Source organism: Cygnus atratus, chromosome 1, assembly GCF_013377495.2.
Source record: "Cygnus atratus isolate AKBS03 ecotype Queensland, Australia chromosome 1, CAtr_DNAZoo_HiC_assembly, whole genome shotgun sequence".
In the NCBI taxonomy this organism is placed as follows: Eukaryota; Metazoa; Chordata; class Aves; order Anseriformes; family Anatidae; genus Cygnus; species Cygnus atratus.
The window spans coordinates 138,445,219-138,460,124 of NC_066362.1; the positions used below are offsets into that span (position 1 = coordinate 138,445,219).

The window sequence follows — 14,906 nt, forward strand, 5'->3', positions numbered from 1 at the left end:
TGAAAGTGACTATAGGATCAAATAAAAAGGCCGGTGCTAGCAAAAATAAAAGAATAAATCTGTGGAAAACTTCATGGCATAAATCCCTCAACCAGGAGTGCTAGAGAGGAAACAAAAAAATCCTCTGAATATTTAAGCAAACCTAAGTTTCCTACACTTGTTGTGGAATGGTTGAGAAACCTAACAGAAATCAGAAACAAATTCATGCCTCTACATGCCACTCACGTACAACTATAAAGTGTCAAAACAGTACTTACAGCTAGAGAATATCAGTGGACATGAGTGTTCATCCATTGGGAAATTGTGTAGCTGCAGCTGGCACTCAGCATTGATGGTAAGCCTATGGAGAAACCAAGTGACTGTCACTACACACCAGCAGAATGAACAGCTAGAGGAGGAAGCTGGGCAACCTTAAGTGGTCATACAAGAGAGCTTTGATATTTGCAAATTGTCCATTGGATATTTAGGCCTACTCCAAAACAATTATTATCTAAAAAACACAAATAATTTCAATAACATCATTAAGAGTTTCCTGATCCCAAGAAATCTGTGCATATGTTTTTCTTGACAAACACCAATCAAGACAATTCATCATTAAAGAACATGGAATGGAAACAACTATCCATTACAAAAATAACAGAAAAGTGGCTGATGTGGTTTTATGCAATTCCACAAAATTAAAATCTCATAAAGAATCTGATGGGATTGGGAATAGTCTATTAATTAATTTATATTATAGTGTGAACTTAAAATTCATTCAGTCATTTTGGGATATCTCTCAAAAATGTATAAAAACTCTGTATACCAGTCTCAGCTGTACAGATGTTGCAAACACAAATCAGTAGAAAGGTCTTCACCCCCATTTGGAAAGTTTTTGTTTGTTTGTTTGTTTGTTTGTTTTTTGTGATATCCTAGCACAAAGGACACTATGAATGGACTTGATATAAAAATGACTATTATAAACAGGTAAATTTTATTCTGAAAGATTACAAAGTGAATTTATAGTAATAGTAGATTACCTTAAATGTTAGTTTATTGTCTAGTGTTTTTCAGGAAACAGATGCTACATTAATTGCATGTCTGAATTTATGTAGCAAGTGTGAGGCATGGTTTTTGTTGTTGGTGGTGGTGGTTTGGTTTTGTTTTGTTTTTAATACTCGAAATCTAACAAAATGAATTGGCTAAGGTCTGTATATCAAATTTAGGATGGGATGGAGAAAACCTCCATGTCCTGGAGAAGGTCACTTATAAGGAACTTTGTGTTGATGCTAGAAGAGGATCTGGGGTGTTACAGCAGGAGTAGGCAGGCAAGAAGAGGGAGAGGCAAGGAGCAAGCCTGAACCTTGTGCACAGAGTTGTACTTTCTCCTGAATACAGAATGTTTATCAACACATCACAGAACCTAGATATGCAATAGTTATCACTCCCATGCCATACTGATTCTGTGTGGTCACCTAAGTCAAACAAATTAGTTGTTTCTGAATTAAAGAGTGTTATCTGTGAGCAATGATCATTCTAACAGCCTCTCCCCTGAGAAAAAGGAGGCTGACATGAGTGTAGAAAAGGATTCAGAACAGCTTTCACAGCCCATTCAAACTTGGTCAAATAGTAATCCATTTTTAGATGGTTTGGGTAAATTTTGCAGTCCATGTGTCAAATAGTTTTTTTACATAAGTATGTCAGTCTAACAGTCATTAGGGAGATATGCAACTTGCCCTGAAAACTGAAATAAGACTACAAAACAAACACACAAACAAACTGAACAAGCAAAAACACAATAGGTGATTAGAGCTGTCAATTTAATCACCAAGGTCTTTAGCTAAAGGCTACTGAAATAAGCAAGAGTTCTGTCACTGAGGAGCAAGCCTAAGAAGGGAAGTGCACTAAAAATATCAATAGCATTTCCAATTGTTTAATTCATTTCTTACTATATGACAAAGACTTGCCATTGGAGCCCAACTGCAGTTGCAGTTATGACCAGAATATGCTGTTGCTCTGAGAAGGCTAAACACAATCAGTGCAGAAAATGTATCATGAAAGATGCTTCTGAAAAAGTTTGCCTTGTGGAGTCTGGCTCATGGCAGAACTCCCTTCTGAACAATTCATCTCTTCTGTAAGTAAACATTTTGATTTCCACAGGCTCTTTTCATGCAAATATATACAGTATTTCTAATACCATACAGTATATGGTATCATGAAGATTAGAAAAATTCTAAATTTCCTCCAGCAATTCACCCTTGTGATGAGATGTGACAGACTACCTTTCAGCGTGACTTATTTGAAGAATCAAGTATTGGCATTAGCATGAATTTAGAAATATTTTATCCAGTCCTGCATCTAACTCTGATCAGAAAGGTTTCTGGCAAGTTTTATGGACTGCATGCTCCTGATTTTATTACAAACCCTGAAAAAAATTACTTCTACAATTTACACAGACCTGTTTCCAGTACTTAGAATTTCATTTTTAAAAGACAAGACTTTGCTTCTAAACTGCATTGCTTACACCTGAATATTTCACTGTTTTGTCGAGAAAGGTCAGGTAAGCATCAGGAAGAAAAGAGCAGAGCAGAACAGGGAGAATGTTGAAAATTACTTTGGAGCCAAAGGTGTGAGAAGCTTTCACCCCGTGCTCTGACTGCTCACCTGAGGGTGTACAGGATCTTGCCATCGTTCCATATCCGGAGGAGCTGGTTGGGAGTGGTGATCCAGTGAGCTTCTGCTGTCTTGGAGTTCCGAAATATCGTGTCTGGAATCCAGATCAACCCAACCATGTTGCTGTTCAGAGTCAGTATCTTCATGGTGCTGTTGAAGCGAAGACGACTGTCTGTCCACGTCTGGGCAAAAAATATATCAATTTGATATTCCTGCAATGAAAGCATGATATGCAAATTGAAATCAGTTCCACACTTCTCATTACTATTTGACCTTGAGTAAGGTCTATCTGGACGTAAAGTAGCAAGACGCATTCAGGCTAAGGGAGCTGTGTTTTCTTATTTATTGTGAGCAACTTTTTTTTTTCTTTTCTTTAGAAAACAAGCAAAACAACCTCTCTTACTTTTGTCTTATGCTGTAGTAATTTCTGCACTAGCTCATTCTTTTCCATTTTCTCTAAAAATTTATAGCTACAAGATACAATTTGTAGAGACTTCTTTGTCATAGGGCAGAATGATGAAAGAGGTGAGAAAAATGAACAAGAACAGCACAGGGAAACTGGGGAATGATAAATTCCTCTGACTTTTGCAATGCCTTTTGTGTGTGTGTGTGTGTAAATTCAATAAATTAATTATTCTTTTTGTTACCAACTGTTTAACTACTCTTTTACAGCAGAGTTGAAAAGGCATGTTTGTGCTTCATTAAAGACCCCTCAAATGCGAAGAGGTGTGCAGTCACTAACTTTCTGCCCTGCACAGATGAATATCATAGTTTAAATGAATCTCATCCTTTCTTTCACTCCCCATTTACTTTTTTGTTACTGTAGGTAAGCAGCCATAGTAGGTATAACAATGCAGAAATTAAAATACACAGACATACAGATAGGACTATATACCTGAACACAACAACACACTGATATATGTATTTAATATCCCATGGAAGAAACTGTGCTAAAACCAGTTTTGCATTGTGAGTGCATCCTGCAGTCATCTGAAGCCAGGAAAGCTCACATTTGCATTAGTCCCATTTCCTTACCATCCTTATAGACTGCTCTATCTGCAAATCCTGTGAAGACATCTGATCATGTCAAGAAAGACCCTCTCAGTGTTGCAGGGCGGGTTGCATCCACAACAGTGATGGCGTTTACTTGCATGACACAAAGTGTGTGCCCTACAACACAGGCTAATGCAGGGCCTGAGCTAAACCAGACGAAGCAAGCTCCTTAAATCACCTGGTCCTTGCACTCTTTGTATATCTAAACAAACGAGAATTTAGGCTCTGTAGAATTTAGGCTCTCTAGTATGGCTTTGCTTTTGACTTCTCTGAACTTGCTTTTATTGAATTTCCTTTTCTATTTGTCTCTTCCCAAACTTCTCATTTAAAAGGGAATGTGTAAAAAGAAATGTCATTATACCAACAGTATTCTATATTGTTTTATTTATAGACAGTTAGAAGAGCTTGTAGTCTGAACTGAGGACAGCATTTTTGTTAAGAGCCATCTGGTTCTCCTGCACTATTAAATTTTTGGCAGGCCATCCTTCTAGAGCTGATGCTGTAACACCAGTAAACCTAACTCACTGATACTGTAATACTAATCCAAAATATGTTCTCAGCCTTTCATCTCTAAATGGCAAATGATCAATAGGTGATCAATGCTAGTGGTGCTAGTATGCATTCAAGTATCAAATAATTGATCACCTTAGGAATTAAAGCCAAGCCACCAAATGAATTAAGGACCATGTTTCTTTGTAGCCTATCTATCTCACTGCTGTTTTTCATTGTATTAACTTGATTTTCTCAGGGAAGAAGACAGATTTGAATCTGAAGAGACTCTTCTTTCATCGTGATGATCACAAAGTTATATATCCTCACACACTTAAAGGCTGCAATGTATTGTACACAGCACACTGTTATTGCTACCCAGAGAGCTGATCTTGTTTTATCACACTGAATTCTATTATTTTATCCTTGAAAGTCCAGTGACAAGAGTTAGTTTGGCACACTCTGCTTCTATAGAAAAGCATATGCCAGACATGCCTATGGGTTTCTCCAAATGCTGAGTGAGTAGAGCTGCTTTTTTTAGCTCACATGTGAGAATCAGTATTTATAGAATCAAAGACCGTTTGTATACAGCTGGCTAATGACAGTGCTGTCTTTTCACAGGACAAGTTTTTGCATGATATTCATATTTGAGGTTATTTTATATGAATGCTTTATTTTGGCTCTCAAATGTTTACTAAATATAGGGTTAGTCATAATTCCCTTCTGGTAGATTGTACATATGTAATGATATTTAGGATTTTAGGATTTATAATATTTAGGATTTCTCCCACACCAAAGGAAAGAAAGCCCCTGAGCTATGTGGTACTATGTCTTGAAAGGTACTGCAACTAGATCTGAGCACAGTGGGCACCAGAAACGGTGTAGATGCATCAGTGTGGCTTCTAGCCAAGTACACTACTCTGGCTGAGAAACAGATTACGTTAGCCTAGAAGCAGGATGATCATTCTTCAAAATATCTCTCCAGTGGGATACTGAAGCTCTGCACGTTAATAAAAATGTTTCAGCTCTGATTAAATGATTCACAGATTTTCTGAGGTATTTAGGCATTTATTTTGTTAGCAATACATTTTTCTTCTTACAAACCTTGGTCATAAAAAGCAAAGTAATACTTCAAAAGGAAAGTTGATGAAAATTTCAAATCAGTTGCGTTTATTTTGTCATCATTTTACCCTTATTTTTTATTTAAAATATTTACAATGCTTAGTTCAGAATGTACAAAAAAATTGCCCCTACAAGACAAATTTTCTCAGTACAAAAAAGCACATATTTCCATTTAATATCTGAATTCCAATTTCATATTTTATATTCTCTACATTAATCCTTTCTAGGAGCAGATGTTAGATCAGTACATCCTTTACATTACTCTTTGTAATTGCTTCAGTTTTCAAGCAAGCAGATAATGGGGTATGATATTCACTCTACAAGGAAGAGACCAAGGTCAGTTTCTAGACTGACACTCAGTTCTTCACTTCTAATGGAGTTAGTTGCTGGGCACACTTCAGCAAAATTACCTTTATCTTCACTGAAAACAGATACTCAGTTCCCAGTTAAGTCAAAAGCTTTCATATACTGCTTTGCAAAAAGCTGGTACAGTGATCTCCAATACACAGCATCCAACAAGAAACAGCCAGAAGAAAGGTTTCTATGTTGTTCCCACATACAGACTGATACAATATAATACTACAAAAGAATGCTTTTCCTTTGCTAGCTAATAGCTGCCATTTAGATGAATGCCTATATTCAAAGAAAAAACCTTTAGGAAAGGTGATAGTTGCACTTAGAGTGTTCAGGCAAGTCAGGGTTTCAGTGAAAGGATGCTTCAGATGAAGCAACATCCTACAGCTCTAATAATGGTCTTTATGTGCTTGTCTACCACCATACCAGAAGTGTTGCTAATACCTTTCTGCTTCTTTCTTTTCCTGTTTAATCTTTGGCAGCAACCACTGACTATTACAATGAACACAGGAAGAAATTATTATTATTATTATTATTATTATTATTATTATTATTATTGGTTTTTTTGTTGTTGTTGTTTTGTTGTTTTTTTTGTTTTGTTAATTATTATTATTATTATTAATAATAATAATAATACATTTTCAGTAGGGCTTCTCGACTGCAGAAAGGTGAAACAGCATTCTCAAAAAATGATGCCAAGTTGACATACAGCAAAGTGTTCTGTCACCATGTTTCCTTGTTTTACAAGCATCTATCTTGCCATGCTACCAGAAGCAGCTTAAGATTTTTTTGCTTATACCATGTATTCACACTGTATCTGGATATGTTAACTGTAGCTATGCTCCACTGCAGGCATACTTCTGAAAAGATCTTCTGTTGAGAAGACGTAAGTGACAACTCTATGGGGAAAAATATGTCTACTTGTTAACAGGAAGGGAAATTCTAGGGAAATCTTGTTTTCTTCAGTATAGCACATATTTCTGAAACAATATAAAAGTTCTCCGATGCAAAATTCACTTATAAACTTGAAGGCATTGATAGAAAAATACTTTATCAACTTTAATAGATGTCATTATGTTTGGCTTTTAAAAATAATTTCACAGAGTGTGTTACATTTATAATTTAAATTTCTTATGCTTATAAAGTTCATCAAAATGGAATCTGTTTGCAGCAGGGTTTTACAATCTTCCCAAATCTGATTACATAAGGAAAACATTTTTTCCCTCTGTGCTGTGTTCACAACACAGTAAATAAAATGAATTTAAGAAATTGAAAGAGCAAGTAGGTGAAACTAGAACATGAGAATGTTTCCCAAAAGAAGCCTACTGATACACACGAATACTCAGTTGAATATCTACATTCACATCATCAGACCTTTTTAAGAAATTTTATATTTTCAATATTTTTTATTGCTTCTGGAAAGTCTAACAATTTTCAGTAAAATTAAATCCATTTATTTTGTTAGATCATATCAAAATATAGAGTTTCGTATCTAGCAGCTAATGTGCAGCTGAGTAAAATATCTGTTTTCTTTATTCTCCCCCATGATGGCTACCTTATGACCAAAGAAACTGTAATAAGTTCTTTTTTTTTTTTTTTTTTTTTTTTAATTTACCCTTAGGTGACTGCATTATTTTATACTTGTCATGATGTAAAAAGTCAGCTTATTCTAGTTTTAAGACTTATTTAGAAATATTCAGTACAATCTGAAAGCAATGTAAGTAACGTTCTGTCACTGAAAATCTCTATCACCTCCAACAAATTATCGTTATCTATAGAATTTTAAAACTGGTGTCTGACAACACTCACTTAACTTCCAGAAGTAACATCCAAATCCAGGATCACATATTATGAACCTTTCACCTACACTGCAGCAAGTAATCGTCTCATGGAGAACATGTGTGTCCATTCAAATTTTATAAGCTCTCCTTTAGATCTGAAACTTTTGCTGAGAAAAATGACTTGAGATAATGAGAAAAAGTGACTGTTTTTTTTTTCCAAATCAAATGATGATTTAATTAGAGGGTTTTTTGTTTGTTTGTTTGTTTGCTTTATGGTTATGAACAGAACAGTAACCTAGAGACAATGTTTCTTTCTTTCTATTGATTTGTGGACAGAGGGACGTAACCAAGAGGTAGCACCAGTATTATCAGCTGCAAATAATGACTCATAGGGTTCATTCTACTTGATTTTAGCATATTTTTCACATTTTCAAATATTCTTAGTATGGTTTCATTAGTACCTTAAAAATCAAGCCAACAGTGAATTATCTGCACTCCAACTGTGCATAATGGCTAATGATTCAAAACACCTTGAAAGTGCTGTGGTTTGAGGCATCTGTAGTCACAGAGAAAAATACACTGTTTTCAACCAGGTCTTCAATTGTTTTTTCAGTCAAAAGAGGAGTTAACATGTGTTGGCAATACATGAAGCTTTTCTCCAACCATGATATATCATTTTAGCAGTGGGTTAATCCTGGAAAATACTATTTAATTGGCTGTCACACTTGGGTGATCTATTTGAATGACTATAGATAATAGTATGGTATGCCTTTGTTGCTTCTGCTGCAGCCTTCTCATTTTCTGTGTTTTCACAATTCCTTACAACAACAATAATAGCAATGACAAAATCAAGAGTCCTGTTCTTGGAAGACATAAAAGAATTTCCTGCATGATGCTTTCCAGATTCTTACTACTGCCTATCAGACAATGTACCACCACCACAAGACACTATTTGCCCACATTATATGAAGCCTCTAGGCTTGACAGCTATTGCTATTTTTCTGATCTGTTCAGAGTATTTTCTCCAATTCTTCCCCAATTTTATTTTTTTCGTTGTTCAGACTGTGTTTTCTTTGTTGATGGAGTAAGACTATCTGATTAAAGCTGTTACTAGGATTTCTATGAGTCTGGTACACAATCAATTAAAATAACTAAATAATTAGAGTCCAATGTAGATTATGACCATTCTGTGTCCTCTGCATCCCTTGTGTAATAACTCAAAACACCACAGGCACTGCTCCCATAAATTTGAAATAAAGCCCAATGAGAGGAAACTTCACAGCTCAGACAGAAGAAACTTTGCAGTTTAAAACTGTCCTTTAGAAGCAGAAAACAGAGCAGTCTAAATTTGGTCTCCTGTGACAGCAAGTGCCTGTAACTTTTGTCTGTTATTTCCACTTCTTTACATCAGCCTGGTCAGATCCTTCACAACTGTAGCCTTGGTGTATAATTCAAGGTCATTTTCTGCCTCAGTTCTCTATTCCTCACTGAGTCCTCGTCCTCATCACAAATTTGTTTCTTTCTCATTCAACAACATGGCTCTGCTGTCCTCCCAACACACCACACCACCCTCTCAGTAAAGGAAAACCTTTGAAGGGTGGGAGTTTCCCTCTTCCTATATTCAGCCACAGCACACACTAAACACTCCCAGAAATGTTATTTCTACATGCCCTTGCCGTGCTCAGATTAGAAGTATGAAAAGAAGGCTTTCAGATACTTTGTTTTACAAGAAATGTCCCAGACATTGAAGTGACACTCATGATGTCTGTTTATTTAGTCTGCAATATGGTGCACTTGAAGAAGTCCATTTTCAATAAAAGAATATTTTTTCCAGCCAAGCTCACTGCTGAAAGGATGTAAGTTTAATCAACAACGGAGTTGCCAAAGATTACCCTGCAAAGGGCTGTCTGACTGATTCAGTCTCCTCTCTAGTTGTGTGACAAATGAACGAAAGAAGAAATGCTCCCTGAAAGAAGGAAAGAGTGGTTTCTTTTTCCTGAACCAGAAGATTCACACACCTGATTTCAAGACACCAAGAGTAATTCCAAGGTGCACAGCCCACCTTCAGCTTCCCTGATTTGTGATATCTTACCCTGGATAAACAGACCACAAGAAGAAGAGAATTGTCATCTGTTTGGGTGGAAAGCCTTTAGAATCGGCTTTTGATCATTTGAAGGAACAAATTTGAGGGAACAGGCTGTGCTCATGGCTAGATTTTGTCTTGGTGGAAATAAATACTCCCACAGCAATTGCTGCATGATGTATGCTGTTTGTTTCCCAGATTGCATTGTACAGAGACTATAAAAAGCCAGGAATCATGGCAACTCCAGGAGAGACCTGTAAGGCTTAAAATGTTACCTCAGTATTTGTTTTTGAATCACGAGTGCAACTTGCATTCTAGTTTCAAAAATTTGTAACAAACTCTCAGATATACTGTGGGAAGGAGCTGAAGGTGGTGGGAGAGCCTAACATTTTCCAGTGAAGCCATTTTGAACCATAAACACTTTTTTTTTTTTCTTCTTCATTTTAATATACATAATGCAGGAAGGAATAAATTAAATCTGCTGGAGAAAACCTGGTAAAATAAATAGCGCATTTCATTGGCAGTGCGTATTCAAACCCTTTTTGTACCAACAAGACCAACACAAGCCTTCTATGAGGACAACAGTTCTCAGATACATCCTGAAAGTTCACCTAGCTTTCTGCATGGCTTGGGAGGACTGGAGTAGCACCCTTAGGGCTGCCACAAACTTGCCCTGAAGTAGCTCTGCCAGTGCGGAGCTGTCATGTCTTTAGAGGTTGCTCAGGAGCTGAATTTCAGGGATTTGCTTCACATGACCCAAAACAGTGGAATTCAGGGCCTCAGGGACAGGACATTATGGCTCATCTTGTTCTTCTGCAACCTGCTCTTTTTCAATTCTCCATGCTCCTGCTCCACCTCCAACTTCTGCTCTTATTATTAGTAGGTTCTGAGAGGTGGAAGAGCTCAGGAAACATTTCCCTACTTCTGAGCTTTTTTCTTCTCTTGATGAGTTTATCTTCCCTAGCAGCATTGAGGCTGTACCTTCAAAAGGCCTCCAAAATAAATATACAAACAAAAGCCCTGGATGATTAGGTTTACAGTGGCAGTAAAATATGTATTTCTGAGAACTTTCCAAACTGTTTTTTGTTTAGAAGTGCTTTGAATAACTTGCTCCTTTGGGAGAATTTGGTTTGACATTTTCATAAAGCTACAAGCATGATGGTTACATGGAGAAAATACAAAGGAAAGAAGCAAAGTCAGCTTTGAGATTGCCACCAGTGCTATTTAGGTTAACACTGGCAAAATATTTCAAGAAGCAGATACAATTGTCAGCTAACACTTTGAGTCAATAAATAAATAAATAAATGCTCTTCCCATTGTAACTTCAGCAGGCATCTTGGAGCAAGGACAAGCTCATCTTCACTGTAGTGCTGCCTTCTGGCTGCGTTAGGAGATTACTTCATTGATTTTTTTGCTGTTCTATGAGGCAACAGACAGCTAACCTCACGCTAGAAACAAAACACTCAATTAAGAAAAATCATGTCACATTTCCTCTCCCTGAGGAAACATTTATCTGTGTCACTGCACCTATTTTGGCTCCTTGGAGGCTAGCTCCAGTCCTCTTTATTCCAGACAACTTCTGACACTCGGTAGAAGGAAGGCCAGGAGATGTTTGCCATAGCCTATTCCCACAGATCTCTCCATGCTTCCTTTTTATTCTGCACTGATGAATTCTCTCTTCTCATTCAATCAACCATGCCACAATCAGAAACAAAGCTTGAATTAGAACAAATACTGCTTATTTTAGAAAACCAAATGTAGATCTGCTCTTCTTTACCCATCCCTTTTGATGGTAGACCAGTCATTCTTGTTGAATATTGCTGCCTACCATTTCTTTTGGGACTTGTCTGTTGAATACTTTTTCTCTTAGAGCATTGCCAAAGACATCCTGATTGCTATCACCGCTCCACAACTGCACTTAACACAGGGTGTGTGAAGAGGGATAGAGTTCATAACCTGATTCAGGCAGGGCCTGATGGTAAACTCTGACTTGTTAATCCCTAACTATCTGTACATAAATTTGGCCCCTTTAGAAAAAGGGATGCCCAGAGTATGCAAGGAAGGCACAGGAGAAATAGAGGTGGTGGGATACATGGCAGACTTTTGGTCACTGCATGTGGTCAATGTAATTCAAAATGGCAATCAGAATAGTCACTCCTAAAGAGATAGATGCTTGAAGAAAAAAATATCTTTGATATTGACAAAGAAAGTGCAGTGCCCACTCTGACTTGTAATTTAAGTTTTACAAAGACAGCAGACAGCTTGGGATTTACTTAGGGGAGAGAGGGGGGAGAGTCTCCAAAAGCATCATTCCATGTGGTAAGAAACCAAGGTTTCTTGTGAACTAACTTGTGATTTTAGTAAGATAAATGCACAAGGACAAGCTTAACTCCTGTAGAAATAGTAAAGAAATAAAAATGAATAATCACTTAACAGAAGAAAAAAAAATGAATTATGTGAATGTATGTTAATGACTATTTAATACAATAAAGTACACTATTAAGGTCTCCTAAGAATATTTGATATCTGAAGAAAATCATAAAACAAATTATAATGATACTCAGTATTTTTCATCTATTATAAAAGATTAATCAACTTTATAAGCATACCTTTTGGAGTGTTAGCTTACTCAAAACAGAAGCTAAACTTCCCTGTTCCTGAAAATAAATGCACTCTCAGAGATTGCAGATAATAATACCTTATGCAAATAATCTCTGTATTAAAAAAAGAGTTTGTTTTAAAGATGGTGAGAAAGCCTGTTGGCCGAAAAAGTGGAAGAGCATTTTGAAACATCTTTTATGCCATTGGCAAAACAGAAAAGAGGAGGTTACCCTAATATTTGTATGCATATTGTCACTCAGCACAAGAACAGCTGTAAAGAAACAGAAGACAGGGCAGTGATGAAAAAACAGACACCTATCTCAGCCTGAAGGATCAGGTACAGTGAGGGTCTCATGTAGAATTGGGAGTGAGAGAAGAGATGGTAAGAAGCACTTTGTAAGGAGGAAGGTGGCATAATCAGTTGGAGAAAAGTCCTGTTCCAACTGTCCCCCTTCACTGTCATTTTTAGGGTATCTCATGAGGCTTGAGAACCCACACACTGCTCTACTACAGTAGCCAAGTTTCATAGAAAGGTACTCACTCATCCTTATGACACCCTCATTAGGTAAATAAAATTATAAACTTCATTTTCTTTTTCAGAAGCTGAGATAGTGAGGACATCAGTATTTCCTCCAGGGCTGTGCAAGAAAGCTAGAGCTCACCAAGGATTTAAAAACCCAGTCCTTCAAAACCCCTCCTGCTGGAAATCAGTCACCCATTACTGAACATTTTCAAGGGTAAAAATAAATAAATACATACAGTTCTGCATGTGTTGGACTTTCCTCAAAAAGCACTAACTCAGTGATTACACCCACACAGCTGAACACAGGGGGACTGCAGACATCGCTCAAGCACTGCACTCCCTGTCATTCCCCAGCTTCATTGCCAGCTGACTTTCTTACCTTATTCCTTCCCAGGTAAATTTCCCACAGGTTCAGCTCACACTAAAAACCTAGACATACTCCAGTCGGTGCCACACAGTCTTGGGGACAAGTATTGATCCCTGGCCATCTTATATTCACACAAATAGACATAGCCTGGGCACAAAGCCTAAATTCATTGCAACATAGATAGAATCTAAAAGGATGACAGAAATCAGGAAAATAAACTAAATAATAGTGACAGAGGGAGTTATATCCTGCATCCACAGCAATATTTGAATAGGTGCTATTGGCATCCAACAAAAAGATGCACGAAAAAGCCAACGGCGCACAATATGCTAGAGAAAGCACATTTGTAAAAGCCCTCATTGGCATTTGAGGGAAATGCACTTGTTTAACCACTTTAAAAATGAGAACAAGACTGTTTTGCCACAGAGGCATGGAGAGACACTCTGCAATGTGCCTCAGCTGAGCTCAAGTGCTTCATGCTTGCTCTCAGCCTCCTAAGGAGCCGGCACAAGCCTGCACCCCTCTGCACTGCTGTCTCTGGCAGAACCAGACCCCTCTGCTTCTGCCTTGCTGGGGGGCATGCTCAGAGCAGACGCTGAGGCTCCATAGCCAAAATGCATAGCCTGTGAGACTGTGCTGGCTGCCTTCAGCAGGCTGAGCCTAGCCTTCCCACATCTCCAAACAGAGGGCACTCCAGTTATCAGAGCTTAGCTCTTCAAAGTCAAATAAGGAAGGGAAATGGCTTCAGGCCTCATCTTCACAACATAGGCATGGAGACATTTCCAAAGGGCAAGTACCTGAAGGCCTATCCCTGCTTTAGTGTCTTCACCTTTTGGGCTCTTTTTCTTTTATTTTTTTGGACTTCATGTCCAGTTTTGCATGCTGTTCAAAGGTAAACCCTGTGCTCCCCTCAGCCAGGTCAGGATTCCTTTCAAGCCCTATCGTGTTAGGTGGCTTGATACTCAGAATAGCTTTGTTTCCCTTTAAGACCCTACATTCCAAGCTAAATTTGATCAAATTCCAGCTCCCCCTAGATTTCAGCCCATTCTTTTTTTTGATATGAGACTCATATTAAATCAGCTATTGACATTGGTAATTCTTCGTTGTCCCTAGTCTGGGGGGAGAAAAGTGACAACAGATGAAATAGCAGATGGCTGACTGCCATTCACTGGGCCATTCAATGACAGCAATTTCAGGAGTCCGGGCTTTTCAGTTTCATATGAGCACATTCCCCTTATAGTCACTAACTCCATCACTCCCCAGCTGGGGAAATTCAAAAGGAGTTTACCAGAAATTTTCAATACCTGATATTATCAGAAAAAAAAAATAATAGAGCACCTAAAGAAAAAATAGTAAAGTCTATCTTTCAAAGATCATTAGGAAAAATGAAATATCGTCATGTAATGATGTGTATGGTAAACACACTCCCTACCACAGTTTAAACCCGCTTCTTATCTCAGCATCTGTGCTAGCACTGCAGGATTAATAACTGATACTGGAATGTAATTTTACAACATATTTGAAAGAATAAGCAGTGATTCTGCTCCTACTTGTGAACTGGTTATACTCTCATTAATAAAGAGAGATTCAAATGAGTGCATCTTGTGTGAGAAAAAAGCTTCATTTCCAGTACTGTCCCAGTGCCTAACTAGAAATGAAGTCAGTAACACACACAGGCAATAATGCAGGTGCACCTTACATGTTGTAGCTAACCCCCCAGCACCACCAGGGAATTAGAAGTAAGGGCAGCAGCATCTCCAGCCCAAGTGGCACTCTATCCTTTGCTGTGGAAACACTTCCACCTCTGGCCCCCTTCTGCTGGTCCCCTCCCCATTGCTAGAGTAACCTCTTGACACCAGCCCTGCTTCTGCAACCCCTTCA

General features: G+C 37.8%; 1 protein-coding gene across 2 annotated transcripts in view; it reads right to left on the reverse strand.

Annotated features, from left to right (window-relative positions):
* GABRG3 (gamma-aminobutyric acid type A receptor subunit gamma3) overlaps nt 1-14,906 on the reverse strand; it is a 330,335-nt gene that overhangs the window by 149,583 nt on the left and 165,846 nt on the right. For both annotated transcript variants that reach the window (XM_035558139.1, XM_035558140.2), the window contains 2 exons: nt 2,644-2,864; nt 258-340 (listed from right to left, as the gene is read on the reverse strand). In XM_035558139.1, the coding sequence (XP_035414032.1) occupies nt 258-340; nt 2,644-2,864 (304 nt within the window). The remainder of the gene's footprint in view (nt 1-257; nt 341-2,643; nt 2,865-14,906) is intronic.